This window comes from Bombus vancouverensis, chromosome 16 (assembly GCF_051014615.1).
Source record: "Bombus vancouverensis nearcticus chromosome 16, iyBomVanc1_principal, whole genome shotgun sequence".
Lineage (NCBI taxonomy): Eukaryota > Metazoa > Arthropoda > Insecta > Hymenoptera > Apidae > Bombus > Bombus vancouverensis.
The window spans coordinates 8,236,531-8,254,396 of NC_134926.1; the positions used below are offsets into that span (position 1 = coordinate 8,236,531).

General features: G+C 30.9%; 4 protein-coding genes and 1 long non-coding RNA gene across 5 annotated transcripts; 3 read left to right on the forward strand and 2 right to left on the reverse strand.

The window, feature by feature from the left end:
* The first annotated feature begins 46 nt into the window (after positions 1–46).
* On the forward strand, positions 47–2,725 carry Ada3 (transcriptional adaptor 3). Its single transcript, XM_076625764.1, has one exon. The coding sequence runs from the start codon at positions 743–745 to the stop codon at positions 2,120–2,122; it is 1,380 nt and encodes a 459-aa protein (XP_076481879.1). The 5' UTR covers positions 47–742; the 3' UTR covers positions 2,123–2,725.
* Positions 2,468–5,445, reverse strand: ATPsynC (ATP synthase, subunit C). The gene is made up of 5 exons (XM_033342593.2): positions 5,291–5,445; positions 4,747–4,829; positions 4,558–4,659; positions 3,597–3,717; positions 2,468–3,228 (listed from the first exon to the last, which is right to left on the reverse strand). The coding sequence occupies exons 2-5, from the start codon at positions 4,792–4,794 to the stop codon at positions 3,065–3,067; spliced, it is 435 nt and encodes a 144-aa protein (XP_033198484.1). The 5' UTR covers positions 4,795–4,829; positions 5,291–5,445; the 3' UTR covers positions 2,468–3,064.
* A 158-nt stretch (positions 5,446–5,603) lies between these two features.
* Positions 5,604–8,116, forward strand: LOC143303799 (uncharacterized). The gene is made up of 2 exons (XR_013060460.1): positions 5,604–5,803; positions 6,098–8,116. It is a non-coding gene; the product is annotated as an uncharacterized LOC143303799 (long non-coding RNA).
* LOC117161221 (mitochondrial glutathione transporter SLC25A40) lies at positions 7,801–9,933 on the reverse strand. The gene is made up of 8 exons (XM_033342590.2): positions 9,777–9,933; positions 9,343–9,525; positions 9,089–9,255; positions 8,870–9,004; positions 8,635–8,800; positions 8,363–8,559; positions 8,203–8,284; positions 7,801–8,113 (listed from the first exon to the last, which is right to left on the reverse strand). Exons 2-8 carry the CDS (start codon positions 9,458–9,460, stop codon positions 7,872–7,874), a joined length of 1,107 nt encoding a protein of 368 aa, XP_033198481.1. The 5' UTR covers positions 9,461–9,525; positions 9,777–9,933; the 3' UTR covers positions 7,801–7,871.
* A 1,167-nt stretch (positions 9,934–11,100) lies between these two features.
* Rab11 (RAS oncogene family member Rab11) lies at positions 11,101–16,891 on the forward strand. The gene is made up of 6 exons (XM_033342273.2): positions 11,101–11,252; positions 11,350–11,434; positions 13,179–13,374; positions 13,546–13,820; positions 14,296–14,452; positions 16,240–16,891. Exons 2-5 carry the CDS (start codon positions 11,395–11,397, stop codon positions 14,430–14,432), a joined length of 648 nt encoding a protein of 215 aa, XP_033198164.1. The 5' UTR covers positions 11,101–11,252; positions 11,350–11,394; the 3' UTR covers positions 14,433–14,452; positions 16,240–16,891.
* Positions 16,892–17,866: the final 975 nt, after the last annotated feature.

The following is a 17,866-nucleotide window of genomic DNA, read 5'->3' on the forward strand; positions in this document are numbered from 1 at the left end:
TTGTATTAAAAACATGTTACACAACAGTTTAATCAATTTATTTAAATTCTATTAAATTCAAGATTAAGTAATTGATCATTAAATCAAATTAATGTCAACCAATTAAAATGAATTGACACTACTAAAGTACCATTAAAGTGGTGGGGATAACAATGGTCAGTTATCAAGGGAAATTTTCGGTCAGTTGATGCTGTACAAAAACACGCTTTAGGTACATGTAAATAGAACAGTTGAGATAGTGCTGCTGTTTAATAGGAAAGGATCGTTTAGCGATTCGACTGACTATTCTCGTATCAGTTTCTTGAACATAAAGCAAAAAATAAAAATATTTTCTTTAATAAATTCTTGAGGGTAAGATCACTAACATCTTATGAGTTACAATTAGGTGACGTTGACTGCATATTTCATGCATTAGCCTACCAGCTGATCGGAGCGTTCATTGCGCGTACAACTTGTGGATGTTAACATAACCTAATAGCTTATGACACTTCAGAATTGTATATGTATAACGATTGAAAATTGGAAAGTTTAAACTGAAAAAGATAAAATCTTTTATGCAAAGTACAAAAACGTCTACTATGTGTTGAACTGAAAATGCATTTGAATGAAGAAGTTTATGCTTACAAGAAAGGTAGATAGAATTAGTCAACACAACAACCAAGCCTTACAAAGATGAGTATCTCCTAGTGAAATAATAGACGGAATCTTTTGAAGGCACTTGTGCAAAATTAAAATTGTAACCATGTCTGGAAAAGGAAAACAAAGTTCCAAAAAGGCGGTTGTCAAAGTGCGAGAAAGTGGGAAAACTGTACAGTCTTCTGCCCTTAACTCAGATACTACTTTGGAGAATACAGAGGCCACAAAGCCTTTATCTATTTTAAAAATTGCTGACAATAGCCGCCTTCTTCCAAGGTATAGTAGTATCCTGCAACGCAGTGTGGAAGAAGGTGTAGGAATGGAGGATCTTGATACGCTGCAGTTAGAACTAGAAATGCTTCTCTCCTCTGTAGTGGTGCGACACCGCATGCTTCAAGAAGAGATAACCAATTTGTCTTCAGTAGAGGAACGCAGAGACAAAAGGTCCAAAAGTGGGAAAGGCCTTTCTCTTCTGGATAAAAAGGTCAGAGAAGAAAAGTTCAAACCTAAAGAACTTAATGTTAAAACACAGTCTCCTCTACCTGCAAAACTGTTCAAGCAAAAAGCTGTTACCAGCTCAAACTCTCAAGTCATTCCAAATGTTCATGAAATTTCAAGAATTGAAGGTTCCAAATCTGAATCACCAAAGTTGCTCTTACCAAAAAATGATACTCCTAATAAATTCTGGGCATCTGTCGATCCATATTGCACAGACATTATGTCTGATGATATTAAATTACTAGAAGAATTAATTTGCACGCACAGTGACATTAGTGACTTTAAAAAAGTCCCCCCATTAGGTCGTCATTACAGTTTAATGTGGGCACATAATGATTTGTTGCAAGAAGAAGATGCAGGTAATCCAACTAGAGATAAAAAAAAAAATCGTTCTGACGTGTCTCTGTTAGTTGGAAAAAATGACAAAAAGGCACACAGTATAGCAGGACCTTTAACTCAGAGATTAGTCTCTGCCTTGCTTGAAGAAAATGTATATGTTGCAAATAATAACACAGATAACAAACTCTTTAGGGACAGTGATCCTCCAGTTTTAAGAGATCTTACTATTCAGAACTCTATTAATTTAGAATTAAGGATGCACAAAGAACTTGTAGAGCAAGGAATTTTAGAACCAGATGCACAAAAGAAGAATCAAGAGGACGACGAAATTTTGACTGAGATAAAACGGTGTCAACAGGAGCTTACTGCTCTTTCCAATCATAATGTAACACAGTTAAAAAGACTGTTGAGTTTAGCTCAGGAGGAAAGCAAACGGCAAGCGTTGAAGAGGAAAATTAGTACAGCGGATAACGAAGTGATAGAACACTACAAGAAACTTATACTAGCGAAACAAAGAAAAGTACCCTTAACAAAAAAAGAACAGGAGAAAGCGTGGTCGTGTCTTCGAGAGAGGGAAAACCTTTTGGACCAGTTGAATATGTTACCACACAACAACGTAGAACCTATAGGTTTCGGCACTACCAACTAAATGCAATTTTTTACTGTATTGTACAATATCGTGATAAAACTATGTATAAAAATTGAATAATATCAGTCTAATTTTTAAATCGAACGGTGTAACATTTATTTTAAAATATTTTCTTTGAATTATTTATTTTCTATTTCAACAATAGATTTGATTACTTAATTCTGCCAATATTAATCATTTTTATAGAGTTAATCTAGAGTAATATTCATACTGCCAGCCATTGCATAATTTAATAAAACTCTGATCTTCAGAATGAATTTCTACCAAAGAGAGAGTAATTATCTCTTTACTCTAATTATAATTAGAATCTAAGGATGAGGTTTAAATCGTTCATAGATTCAATAATAATGTTACGACAAGTGTTTATTCAATATCACTGTACAGTTTTCTTCGTCCAGTTACCTTCAATAACGTGCGCATGCGATGGCACAACAATGATGAACAATTTTCGGGGTAACAAAAATGTACTATGCTTAATATTTGATAACATTAAAAGTGATGGATATATGCGTATTATAATCTTGCAGGCAGGGCTGTCGTATTTTTTTTGTTTTCCATTCTTTAATAAACTTTTATGTAACGTTCTTAGTCGTTTTCTCATTACACTGAAATATGTTATTGTAGTAATGTGAAGTTTTTACACTACAATGATATTACAGTAGACCATGAAATGATTACAAATCAGTTCGAAAGGCCCTGAAGGGGTGGAGGACGGTCCGATCGATGATCCAAATATACGTATACAGCCGCCATTTTTTTCAGTTCATTGTCGTACCGTCGCATACCCCGTCGAACCGGATAATCGAGCATCTCTAATGATTTCATGACATCCCGTACACCAAATGCAACTACCGCTGCTTCCCTTGCAGGAATCAAAGAATGTTGCTTTGGCAGTGACGCACTAAAACTAGTAGTATTGTGTTTTTATGCGATTTTGGTGACTTAGAACGCGAACAAGAGCAAGAAAGCCATCATAAGACAGAAGAGACCCATGGCCTCGGACAGGGCAAAGCCCAGGATGGCGTATGAGAACAACTGCTGTTTGAGAGAGGGATTCCTGGCATAACCAACGATCAAAGAACCAAACACTGAACCAATTCCTGCACCTGAAATCAATAACAGTACATTTAAGTCTTTGTTTTATGATTAGTCAAAGGAATGAAACTTGTAATATAACTTTACTACTGCATGGAGGAATTGGGATCAAAAGGCAAATAATATAAGGAATGCTATCATCAAGCAAAAGAGGCCCATTGCTTCAGATAGAGCAAAGCCAAGGATAGCATAATTGAAAACTTGCTGCTTTAAGGATGGATTTCGGGCATAACCGATTATGAGGGATCCAAAAATCAAACCAACACCAATTCCTGGAATAGAAATTTGGGACTTTTTCTAATGAGAAATGTGAATATTAAATAAGGAATCATAATGGATTAGAATCTTTGTAATTGACGAAGATAAAGGATATACACACCTGATCCAGCGACTCCCACGGTGGCGGCACCAGCACCAATGAATTTCGCAGCAGAATCGATATCACGGCTGATTGCGGATGTCTGGAAACTACGCACAATCGAGGACTGCACCAGTGGAGACTACAAAATAATCATTCAAGTAATTAAAGAAAAAATTCTGTAAAATTAAAAAGAGAACAACATTTTAAGTATTTGAAAGTATTACAAGGTCAAGAAAGTTTAAATTTAATCTAAAGAATGTCATGTCCAGCAATAATTTCTACTATAGTGCTACATATATTACATAAAGTTGATCTACTTTTACCTCTAAAATAACATGCCTTACGTAACCTTTATGTTCATTGATTTTGCATGTGTAATCAATATTTTGATGCAATAAAGTAAATTTGGTTTATCATTTAGAATTAAAAAACACGTTTTGTTTTTTTAATACACAACACTCAATTTTGTTTTCAAGAAAACAATGAAAATATTAGTATCTTATTCGCAATTCCAGGTTATCAAATTTAATTCTATTGACAAAGAATATACCATTAAAATCATTTATTGCTTCAAGTCTTTTCATGATATCAATTGAAACTAAAAAAAAAAATTATTGAACTAATCCATAACTGAAAAGATTCATATGCTAAAAGATAATTATTTCTAGTTATATCTTACATCCCTTAAATTCCTTATTTCAATCAATTAAATAATTCTATTCATAATAAATCCCAATTTAATACAACTTTATATTTTCCATGACATAACTTTAAATTGCAACAGTACAGTTGAATAATTCAACACAGCTCAATGCCCCAGATGATATATGTCAATGAATTACCAAAAATGAACAAATTTATTTCACAAATCTTTTGTTTCTCTCTAAAAAGCAAAAAAGCTTGGACTTATGAAAATATAGCGGCTTATATAACCCGGTAACGGGAATAGGTTATGCAATGCTCAACGAAAAATATTTACAGCACTGATTGGAGTCTGGATCTGATTCTGTTGTATAGACTGGCTGTGATTCACTACGGCGCTGCTCAGCGGCCGAATGTAGTTCTTACTTCCAGCGAACAACTGAAAATCCGGTGTAAATTCTAAGATTGAAGATTATATAATAACGTGTAATATGAAATCAAACTGAGGATGACAAAATATACTCACGGCCGACCTGGTGACGATGGGTGCGATGAATTTAGTGCAAGCGTACATGATGACGTTTGAAGTGTGGCTGCTTTAAAGAGTATCTGAAACAAGGAACGTTTCGAAAAATCGAAGACCACGAGTTGCCACCAAGGTGTGCTGTAATGTAACCCGGTGGACACCAGCGAATGACTGGCCATGAGATAGGACGTACGTAGCTTAGTATTACGTAACATTCCTGATGGGGTCGTTATGTGAGATTCAGGAGTCAAAATTAACTCTAGTATCACAACTCGAGTATCGCCTAATTTCTGTTATTAGGAATAAAAGTAAAAACCACGAAGCAATGAATGGCCGACGAAAGAATACAAAATGGCCACTTCTCGTACTTTGCCTTCCGCTCGCTTAATTAATTTCTTCTTTGCGATTATCTAAGAACTTATAAATTATGATCCTTAATGATATTTTAGATTAAAATATGATATTGAAAAAATGATTAATGAGAAATTTTGAGAGTTTTTATTTTATTTTAAGCAATTTTGAGTTAACAGGAGGTCAGACTTACCAGAGTATAGTAAGAAGAGGCGGTAAGAAGACCCGGCCTTGGAATGTTCAGTTGATGAGAGACTAGTGAACGAATCGCTCGTCGAACGAACAATCTCCACTGAACGAACCGAACCGACTTTCGTGCAGTGACCTATTCACTACTTGCAACGCCTCGACTCTCGCCGAACACGATTATCGACCAACCGAATTTAGCCGAACGCTTCTGCGTCTGCAGTAACTAATAAATACATTTGCTATTATGTATTTCCAGAAATTTTCCAACTCCCAAACCTTTAAATGTTTTATATTAAAATTCGTATTATTTTTTATCGTTACTCTTTCTGATAAAATTTTCTAAACGTTGTATTGAAACAAAAAGATGGATGATTTTTAAATATCGACTAGTGTAAACACTCGTTTGATTCATATTTATGCTAGGGATTTTTTAGAATGTGTCTATGGTGAAGATGTGATTGGTTACTATGAAATTGGACTAGAGGTTAAGATTATAAAGGTTATCTTTGCATAATATGTAAGTATGCATTTTAGTGATTTGATCCAATTTTAACTATTTGATTTTCTGTCCCTCTTTATGAAATAGTGGAAAGTTTTAGAGATTTAATATTCTTTTACATTAATGCATTTAGTGTTCAAAATTTACCATAAAGGTTAGATTAGGTTTTGAATCTTTACAATTCCAATAATTTTTTAAATGGTAGAAATTTTTTCATCTACTCAAACATGTTTAAGTAAATTTGTTAAAACATAATCTAATCTTTTTGAACATTGAAGTAATTAATCCTTTCGCTTCGGGTGCCGCTAATAGGCGGCGCCGGCTAGATGACCTGTAGGTACGGATGCCGCTTATAGATGGCGACTACACGACGATCGGCACCCCATATATCAGGCTGTAGTCAATAATATATTTTTTCTTTACCGGCAGAAATTTTCTGTTGATTTTATTGATATATTGGATTAATCGACGAAAGCTTGATGTTGTACAAAGACCGCTAATCTTACATTCCATCGAAGAGAAGTCGGTTTGGTATAAAATCATATGTGCTCTGTAATTGTAAAACAAGCTACGTGCAAGACCTTATAATTTATAGCGGAAACTCAACAATTTTAGAAAGTGCAATCACGGGGATTGGAAAATCGGGAGCAATAGTTTTGTCCCTTTTGAAACCATACTTAGGAAAAGGTTACACAGTTTATCTAGATAACTTTTATTCGAGTCCAGCATTATTTAACTTTTTACATAATAATTATACCAATGTATGCGGGACCGTGAATAAAAGACGGCAAGGAATGCCGAAGTTTGAAGAGCATTTGAAAAAAGGAGAGGCATGTTTTCATACATCAAATACTTTGTTAGCGATGAAATGGATAGACAAAAAAGAAGTTTATATGATTACCAGTATGCATACTGCAGATTTTGCAGCAGTATCTAGGTATGGAGAACAACAGAGTGTGCAGAAACCTGTGTGTGTTATAAGTTATAATAAGTCACTGGACATAATAGACAAAGTTGATATGGTTCTAAGCACTGTTAATTCAACTCATAAATAGTTGAAGTAGTACCGCAAATTTTTCTTCCACCTCATAGACATTTATGTGTGGAATGCATATTATGTTTATAAGTACAATTGACAAGAAACTATTTCCATGGCAAAATTTCAGTTAGGGTTAATAAAACAAATAATTGCAAAGTATCTGCACAATGTAGTTCAGCGTCAAAGCAGACCCATTGACAATCCAAAGAGGTTAACAGAGAGACATTTTCCCTCATTCTATGAGCCAAAAAATAAAAACCGAAAACGAAGATGTGTCATTTGTAGAAAAAATGATAAAAGATCCGAATCACGATATGAGTGTAAAGATTGCAATGTTGGCTTATGTATAGATCCTTGTTTCAAAATATATCATTCAGAATTATGTTACTAATCTTTACATATTAATATATTAACTAATTTACTTTTCATAATTAATTATATTAAACATTTTATCATAAAGTCTTGTAAATATGTAAATATGCAATATATTACCTGTAATTTTGTAAACCTTTTCATATTAAAGATGTAAATTATACTTATCATATTGGAGCAAAGATTGTTTTATTGTTTTATTCAGCAGAGTTGTTATTTAAGACTTAGGAAAACATTTATACAGCAATCATGCCACTGTGCGCATTTGTGGCGCGCGCCTCCGTACAGGGGGAGCACTTAGGCGGACTGGACTGCCGAAGCGAAAGGGTTAAACTAAAGAAATATATTTTTATGAAATGAGAACATTCTTTAATTTGGTGCTTTCTTAATAAAATGATAAGTACATTAATTTCTCAAGCTCTCATAATTGATTTCTTGTTTTTATGATAAAGTGAAACTTGAAAAGAAAAAGTTTAAAATCAAATAGTCAAAATTGGGAAAGTTACTAAATTGCATAATTACCTCTTCATTTTAATAGTCTTCAATTCTTAGTAATCTTCAATTACATAGCTTACTTTTCCTGTCAAATTTTTAAAATCTTGAATAAATTTTTAAATAAAATTTATTCGTCCTCTTTGAATATAATATATTATGATATAAAATATGACATGCACGTCATTCTACGCTTTTCCGCTTGTGTTTTAGAAGTTGTAAATCGTTCTCGTATTGAAGTATTTGGTTAGCATTGTATACTTGAAAGAATCGTTTCCCATGTTCAAATGTCGCAATCATAATCGCACAAGCTGGAGCTACTTTAATTACTCGCGGAATTAGTCCTGTAAATAATCCTCTCACTCCATTTTGCATATAAATTTTTTGTATTACAATCCACGTTCCGCCAATACGTCTAGGTTTATCTGTAATTCATATTCTCGTTAAAGAAAGATACAGATATGTGAAAGACATAGAGATATAAAAAGAAAGTGGAGAATGAAGCTTATAATACCTGAATAAATCTCTTTCTCACCCATTTCTATTTGTCTATGTGTCTTCACAACGTCAAATGGAATAGTTAAAAATGCGGCTATCTATAAAATCAATATGTATATAGTAGTTTTATATCTCTGTCATTATCATTAAAGTTAGAATATAAACAAGACACCCACAGATCCAGCTATAGCACCTGCTATGAAATTAAAAGTAAAAGTCTGTTGAGTCACTTGAAACTTTTGCTTTATAGTTTCGTAATTTAACCAGTAAATCGCACTAAAAGGTACATCACGTAGAAGAGTAGTAGTTAATCCCATCCATAAGCCAGGAACCCCATTATATTTTATAACAGTTTTCAATGCTTGAAGAATTTCTGAAAGAGATAGATATATTACATTATTATTATGCATAATTTATGATGTGAAGAATAATAAGCACAAAAAATTACCTGCATAACTTAATCTCTGAGATTGCATCTTTGTTCTAATTAACTCTAATGGGCTCACTAAGGTTGCAGCCCAAATCCGTGCTGTAGCCCCAGCCAACATAGGAATCCAGAATGGCTGTTCCATGGTAACTCCACTAACTTTTCTGTAGTTGTTATTATATTTATCCTATGAACATATGAATAATATTAGAAAATGGAGAAAGACTTAAATGAAGTTGAAGGGAAGTTTATATACCTTAAGATATAATCTTAACTGTTCATATGAAACAAAATACACTATGGTTGCAGGTACAGCTAGAACAAGAGTAGGACTTAAACCACTCCATAGTGAAAGAATACCTTCATTCTTGCTAATCTTCATAAAGGCATCCTATAAACGAATTATTCTATATTATTTAATTACTAGTTTTTATTATTGTTTAAATTTTAGCAGAAATTTTTATATGCGTCATACCACTGTGCCATTAAACTTTCCATTTCCTCTAGCCCATATTGGACCTTTCCCATTTAGACAAGGACATAAGTGATCCATTAAGCCATTACAATAAAGAAAACATTTGTTAGAGAGCATTGCTTTCTGCTGTGCTTGTAGTCTGATCTTAACTACATCCAAAGGAGTAACTATAAAAGAAAGTTTGTAATATTTTCTCTATAGAATTAATTTTTTTTTGTAAAAAATATGTTGTATTAGACAAGAGTAAATCTTACCAAAAATTGACGTAATAAAAGCACCTGTACAAGAAGCAACAATTTGTTGATATGGTCTGACTCGAAATCTTGGATCATCCAGATCCAAATCTGGAGGTATGCCGCTTAACTTATTCATTTCCAAATTTTATTTCCCTTCCGCATTTAATAATATCTTTGTTTGTAAATCATTTTTTGATCATTCTAGAATTAAGAAGACAATAACATGTGTTTACTAATATGATGAAATAGTTGTTAATTTATCAGTTTCATGAGATTTTGTTACTATCCGAACGTAAATAATTTAAAAGAGTAAAAACAGTTATATGTATTAAGTATTATGTGTAATTTTGTTAGAAATTATTAAAAAATTCTTAAAATAAAAATTAACAACGATGTTAGTATGGTTGATCTAAGTATGTATTAAAATTAATGACTGTCTTTCAATGACTTACCTTTTATTTGGTTCCAGCACATGGTCCTAATTCGTGCAACATTCGATTACATCATAAAATTACGACTTTGTATAGAAAACCATACTTGTAAGTCGGTCTGCAATTCATGAAAAAATAACATTGCACTGTATAGTCAACCATTCATTGGATGATTCTATGATTGGGAAGTCTAGGGTCATGTGACAAATTTAAAAAAAGTATCTATTAGATACTTGTACTTAGATTATTTTTAGCACTAATTGCGCTTTAATTACTGAGATATAAAATACATTAAAATTTATTTATTTAGAGAACAATAGAATGAAAATGAGATTTTAGTGAAATTTATCAATTCATTCAATCGTTCAACTCACTAGAATCGCTAGTGAGTTTGATTTTTGAGTTTTGAATTTAATATTTTTTCTCGTGATGATTTTTTCTCATCATATATATGTTTCTCTTAAAATTCATGAAAATTTCTAAATATATATATATATTAATTTTAAATTGAACAGAAAATTGCCAACAACAATTAAAATTTTGTTCACCAGTACTATATATTTAACTATTTAATGATTTGTTTTATCTTGGTTGGTGCTCACCTTTATTGAATATAGATAATAATTGTAATATTGGATTGAATACTAAATTCATTTACTTTTTACTAACATAGTATATTTAATATTTAATATTATTTATTTAATTATTTATTTAATATTTAATAAAGTATTTCAATTTCTTATGAAGGATATATATTTATATAGAAATAGAATAAATAGGTTATTTCTTAATTAAAATCCTTGATGTGTTCTAAACAAAGTTAAATGGTCCTTTTGAACCTCTAGGGGCTTTGATTTTTTTATTCTTAAATCTACTTTTTTCCTATACATAGGTAGTAACACAATAATATTGTTACAATAAGACAAATAAGATATTGATATAAATACAACATATAAATTTAAAATCTAGTACTAAATTTATACTGTTACTACAAAATAATATAGATAATAATAGAGATATATATATAAGTAGTATAATAGGTACTGATACAATAGGTATAAATATAAATAAGTATTAATATAGTATATAAACGTAGTATGTAAAACTTAATACCTAGAACGTAGATGAGTTTAATTGCTTCGCAGTGAATGAATTTATTAGTCAACCTAATAGAATAAGGAAATTTAAATATCCCGCGCGATTTAAATAGTATCATCGTCAAATATAAAGTCAAATTCAAGTGGTATCGTGTATCAAATACTTTCTATTCCAACGCTAATCTATAATAAATTTAATTTGTGATCAAAATCCGCGCATGCGTACAATCTGTACACATTGCGCATGTGTAATTTATCGGGTTTGGAGGGGCGTAGAAAGGAGGCCATATTGTACAGTTAAATTGAAAGAACGAAAATAATTATATCATCGTATAGTCGTGCTTGTTTCGTTTCATATTTTTTCTACCGTACATATCCACGTAGGTGTTGTACGTACGCCGTGAGTAGATAAACAGTGCGCAAAGTCTATTTGGTTGCTTCGACAATTTCATTTTTGTAAATAACTACAAGTTGTAGTAGTGTGTTCCGATATCTAGGTATCGTCCGTCAGTCTACTAAAGGGGTTTATTGCTCCAGACGAGATGGGCACTCGGGATGACGAATATGATTATTTATTTAAAGGTAAATCTCGATTCGACTCATCAACCTAACTTTACTATTTATTAGAGAAGTTTGGCGAAAATTTTTCCACGCATACATGTATACACATCCACATACACGTTCGTGAAGTACGCGTATACGTGTATGTATATATATATATATATATATACATATTTGTATGTGTGTGTATGTACTGTGTATACGTGTGTGCTGCTGCTATTCATTATGTATACACGTAACACGTACGATTTTGTATACGTATATGTGTGTATTCATTTTCTTTTTAATTATATAGTTTATTATTCTATAATTTGTATTATTTTATAATTGTTATTGTGTGATTATTTTATATATATATACATCGGTATGTTAGTTAAACATCACAGTTGTCATCATTCAGTAACATAACAGGTTCCGAAATAACGTCAAGTTTGAAACGATGATACGATTGACAGAAAGAGCATAGAATATCGAGGCTTAAACGATGACATCAGAGATGAAGTTTTCACATGTGAAAACTTGTCAAATGATTTTTGTCGGACGACGTGTTCGAAATTATCGAAGTTACAGTTAATCGAATGAGTCAACTATCTAAATCTATTTTTGTTTCGTGGCCAGTTACACCTTTGTGTATACCCTCGTTATCCGCGATTCGTGATTCATTTCTCTGAACAACTTATATGATTAAAGGGTCCTTAACAAAAGTGACCCTTGTGTTTATTATTTTCAGGGGAATAAAGAAATCTGGCAGTCTTAATTGTTGCTGAATAGATTTTTACCTTTTTTAGTAAAAATATTTACTATATTAGATTTTGGGTGTTATTTGCAATTATTAGACTGCAGAGTTTTATTCATTTATGGAAAATTTAAAGATCCAAAAATGTATAGAATGCAAATATGCAAGAATACATAAAGTATACAAAGTAGAGTATTTCTTATAATTTTTTATAGCCAAAATGAATCTCTATCTCACTTGCACTTTTTTAATTATGTTTCATAAAAATATAAATTTGCATTAAAATCTATAGTCTAGTAATTATATGACAGAAGAACATTATTCAATCGATGTTGGCATTGCACACTAGAACAAGAATAGCAAAATGACAATTTGTAATTTTTCATGGAAATTTTGTAAATTTACAATAATTTCTGTTTTGGGGATGTCAATGATTTTTGGTAAAGTTTGATTTTTTTTCTTATATGATATATCTTTCCATATAACTCCCTTTCTTTTTTAAACATTTGGTACCTTGTGCAAAGTTTATTTCATTTGTACAAATATCTATATTTTTATATAGACAAGAATGATATAATTAGAGAAGGATATAAATTAAATATTTGTGTAAATAGGAAGTATAACTAGAATAGGATGGAATATTTGTATAGACAAAGAGTACATAGAGTCTAACTTTGATTTCTTCATGTAGTATTATACAATTTTTATTTATATTTTAAATATTGGAAGTTTTGGTGTTAAATTATAGTGTTATGTAAATTATAAAGTTGTGGATTCTAAATAAAATTATTTTTGAGGTAAGGTATTTCCAAATTAGGTAAAGATTAATATCTAAAGAAATTAATTTTATTGCACTGTATGATGATACTATTCTGGTCTAATCATCATTGTTTCTTAAATTAATTAAAAGATTTTTTCTTTATAATTACATAAATGAATTAATAAAATACTAATTGTACAAAACAAAATACGTAAATTTTTATTTTACCATTTTGATTTATTTAATAAAGTATTTTTTTGTTATTACAGTTGTTCTTATTGGTGATTCTGGTGTAGGAAAAAGTAATCTTTTGTCAAGATTTACGAGAAATGAATTCAACTTGGAATCAAAGTCAACTATAGGAGTTGAATTTGCTACGCGTAGTATACAAGTAGATGGGAAAACTATTAAAGCTCAGATTTGGGACACAGCAGGACAAGAGCGTTATCGTGCTATTACATCTGCGTAAGTTGAAGAAATAACAGTATTCTTTTCTAAATCATTAATGTGTTTTAAATTCAAATCTTTCATGTTCTTTATCAACATAATATATTTCATGAAACTTAAATGTTATCAAAATAATTATACTTATTTTAATACAATAAATAGTAATTTTATCTGGATGAAAATTCCTAGGTACTATCGTGGTGCGGTTGGGGCTCTGCTGGTGTACGATATCGCGAAGCATTTGACGTACGAAAATGTAGAGAGATGGTTACGAGAATTGCGGGACCATGCTGATCAAAACATCGTTATTATGTTGGTGGGAAATAAATCTGACTTAAGGCATCTACGTGCGGTTCCAACCGACGAGGCGAAAGCGTTCGCGGAGAGAAACGGCCTCTCTTTTATTGAAACTTCTGCTTTAGATTCTACAAATGTTGAAACAGCATTTCAAAATATATTAACAGGTAAACTTACTGCTAAACTTATTCCTAAAGTAAAAATTAACTGAGATATATAATATTATATTTATATATTTATATTTTATATTTATATTTATATTTATATTTATATACATAAAATATTCAGTTTAAAGCGAGAAAAATCACGAAGAACATCATAATAATACCTTAAAAGTAGTTAATAAATTTACAGATCCTTTAAAATATATTTCTGCTTCAATTCCACTCATTTAATTAAATTTGTAGAAACAGGAATTTCTATAAACATTCATAATCAATTTGTGATTATATTGCATTTAATAGAAATTGCAATTAACCAATGAGATTTCTTTTCTTTCCAAGGGACTTCTTTCTATCTCTACATAGTATTTGTTTTGGAAGTAATTGCTGCAGTATTTTTTGCTAAATGGAAGTAACATTGCAGCGATTTGATACATGCGTTCTTAAAGTTAGATGATGATAGAGTATTTGATTATTACAGAAATCTACAGAATCGTATCGCAGAAACAGATACGCGACCCACCCGAAGGTGATACAATCCGGCCACAAAACGTAGAACCCATCGACGTGAAGCCAACAATGAACTCAGAGGGAATGCGCAAGCAGTGCTGCCAGTGACTCACCTTGCTGCTTAAAATGTGTGTACACGCAAATACAGTATCAATATCACGAGAGTACACTCAAATAATACCAACTTTCTAAGAGAAAAAAATTTAGTCTATGGTCCAGTAAAAAGAAACAAAAGTGAAAAAAAGAAATGAGAAAGTTTCTGGAATAATTCTTTGTACGATAGCATAGTTTTAATATAAGAAAACTATGATTAGTTAATTATAAATATTAAGTTGATTTGTAAATTGAGTTAATTTTAACATACATCAAAATTAAATACTACTAAAGACACTTTTATTATGTATTTTTTCTTCCATGATGATTGTTACTAATTGACTAGTTTTATTATTGTATAGTTACACATTTTGATATATTCAAAGTTCTAAGATTTTATTGTTTACAGAATAAGAGTAACACTTCTCACTTTGTCATAAAGAAAATTATTAATTAGAGAAGAAAATAAACGTAGAACACATTCACGCTGTACTTATCTAAAATTTATGTTTTATAGAAATATCTAAGATAATACATCCTAAGATTTATTCATATTTCAATTACACTAAAATTTATTTTTTTATATTTATGAAAGTGGAAAACGTTTTTTTATGAATACTTATCAATGTCAGAAGATCGACGAATAATAAAGCTTCACAATTGTAAGTTTCGAGGGTTTGTTTTATATTAAATTTTACTTAACGTAACAGAAGCCGTACATTTTCGTCAGTATTATTTTTTAAATGTTTTATTGCACGTACTCTGAATATATATACATATGTAACACGTAGTCTGTAAAAATGTTAATTTTTAAAAGATTCTTACGGACTGATAAGAGCTTTAAATTGTAACATTTCAAAACATGGATTACGTGTAATCGAATGTATGGGAACTTATACGTGTATAAAAAAGCCATTTCATATCTTTTTTTTACATGTAAACAAATGCTGAGACATAATGCATTTCATTAGAGTAGTACTAGTGTGTAACTTTCAGATAAATAAATATTTCTTTTGATTATTGAGATGTACTTTTCAAATTTTTACAAAACATTTTTCTCGTGTACATTTGCCCACTATATAAAATATTTTTCATATAATAAATAAAACTACGAGTAGATTTATGTTTATTTAAATTCGATTATTTAATCTTTATTAAATTCATCCTTTATACAATTTTCTGCTTATTCCTATTGTATTATGAAAACTTGAAAATTCAATCTTAAAACAATAAATTGTAATGAAAATTAGTCATTGAATCATTCATCAATTTATGTTTTTGAGATTCATCATTAATGAGTGAAGACAAATAAAAAATTTTATACCAATCATTATTGTCTGCTGTGACAATAATGAATTATATTAAGAATTTATAAATTATTATTTTTCTATTGTTTAAGCATACACTATTTAAAATCTAATTATATCCCTGTGATACCTAAAAGGTATTAAATGCTAATAAAATAGTTTAGTAAAAGTTACTTATATTGTTTAATATATGTAAATTTACAATCATGTTAAAGAGAACAAAGTAGGAGAAAAGATTTATAGAAATTTCAAATGTGTTTATACATATTTTTTATTTGCTACAGTTTAACTTGAAATAAACACTAGTTCGATGAAATAAATCAAGATTTTTCATAGAAGAATAGCATATCCCTAAAAGTAAACACATCAAGATATTGAACATTTTCTAACATAATTCTTATTCTCTCTACTGGCATAAGAATTGCAATGTATCATTTGCACATGGTATAAGACCACATTAATCTTTAAATGTGATTGCATATAATAACTGCGATTATGTACCTTTGTGTTTGCAGAAGGACATACAAAGAGGCAGAGGGAAAAAGAAAAGTGGTCGACGGTAAACGTAACAGGTGCAAACAGTACAAGAATCAAGACTATTTACGAATATAAGTATACACTGATTACTGGTTTCCCAAATAATCCGGCGTTCTGGATGCAAAATAGACTGTTTTTTGGCTCCGTTATTTTATGGAAGCGAATATTAATAGTAGTACTTAAAAGAAAACATCGGTACAATTTTGCTCTCAACAGTCGCTTCAATTCGATTGAAACATATTACTATTACTGCTGTTATTATTACTGCTACTACTAATATTACTACTACTACTACTATTACTATTACTACTACTATTACTATTATTATTATTATCACCACTACTAGTATCAACGTCGCCACCATCAGTATCATTAAATCAGCCTTTTTTGACCATGGAACAAACAAATTTTTATTATTATTTGTATGCTTTAGTTGAAAATGTAATAGGAAAGATTGATATCATAGACTCCTCAAGTTCCTTCGGATTATTTGGGAAATGAATGATGAGAATCGGGGAAAATATAGCGACACGTATATACAATAGCTGGATACGTTGGAGTAAAGAATACCATAGACACGATCATACAACCCAAAAATACATCATCAGAAATATTTACGAAGGACGAAGATATGCATATGCACTAATTCTGTCCCCAAAATTCATCCTGCCTCTCTCCCTTCCTCTCTAATCTCTCGCCACTATCTTTATCTCTGATATGTTACAATAAGTCAGTGTTGTATTACTGCTTCTTTATAATACATATGTTATTCTACTTGACACGTAGAAGCGAACGGTTTATAAACGTTACACAAAAGAAATGTGTCTGAAATACTTGGTCGCATCTTGGAGGGGTGCATACTTTGTGAGTCACAGGGATGAAAAGAGTGTACCATGGGTGTCGAAAGTGATGATCTTCATAAAGGAATTCCCAAAGTGTACTAAAAAGTGCAAGTGAATGTTCACAATTAATTATAGATTAACAACTATATATTCTTCCATAAGTGAGCTGAGTAAGAGATTGTACGAGCAAATTAGTCACCTGAAATTATATCCACAGTGCATCAACTTGATGACAAAGATTGGATCGAAAGATGCAAGCAATAATTATTTGTTAAGTAGCAAAGTATTAGTATTAATATCTTTTTGGTTTTTTATCTTACGACTGATGATGTATCATTATTCCAAAATTTGGCCGAATGTTTCAGAGACAGTCTATATTATAACACAAGTGAAGTCTTGCAGTTTAAGTATACAGGTGCACGATTATAGAAGAAGACAAATAAGAGAACAAGATAGAAGAAGCTTAACGAGAGCAACTGAGGAAGAAAACAAAAAATGAAAAAAAAAAAAAAGAATTAAATCGGACTTGAAACACTTTTATTGTTGCTCACTCTCTGCTTTCGAATTTGCACCGTAGCGTTGACCTTGAAATACGATAAGCAGCTTATCCATTTTTTAAACAAACAAAAGAACACTTTCTCCGAAGGTATTCTTTTTTTCCAAGTGGAAAAAAGCTGAGAAGTAAGAGAACTGAAAGAACGAAGGAAGAATTGAAATTTTGGCACAGGAATTAACGAATTCAAATTTTGACGCGTATCATAAA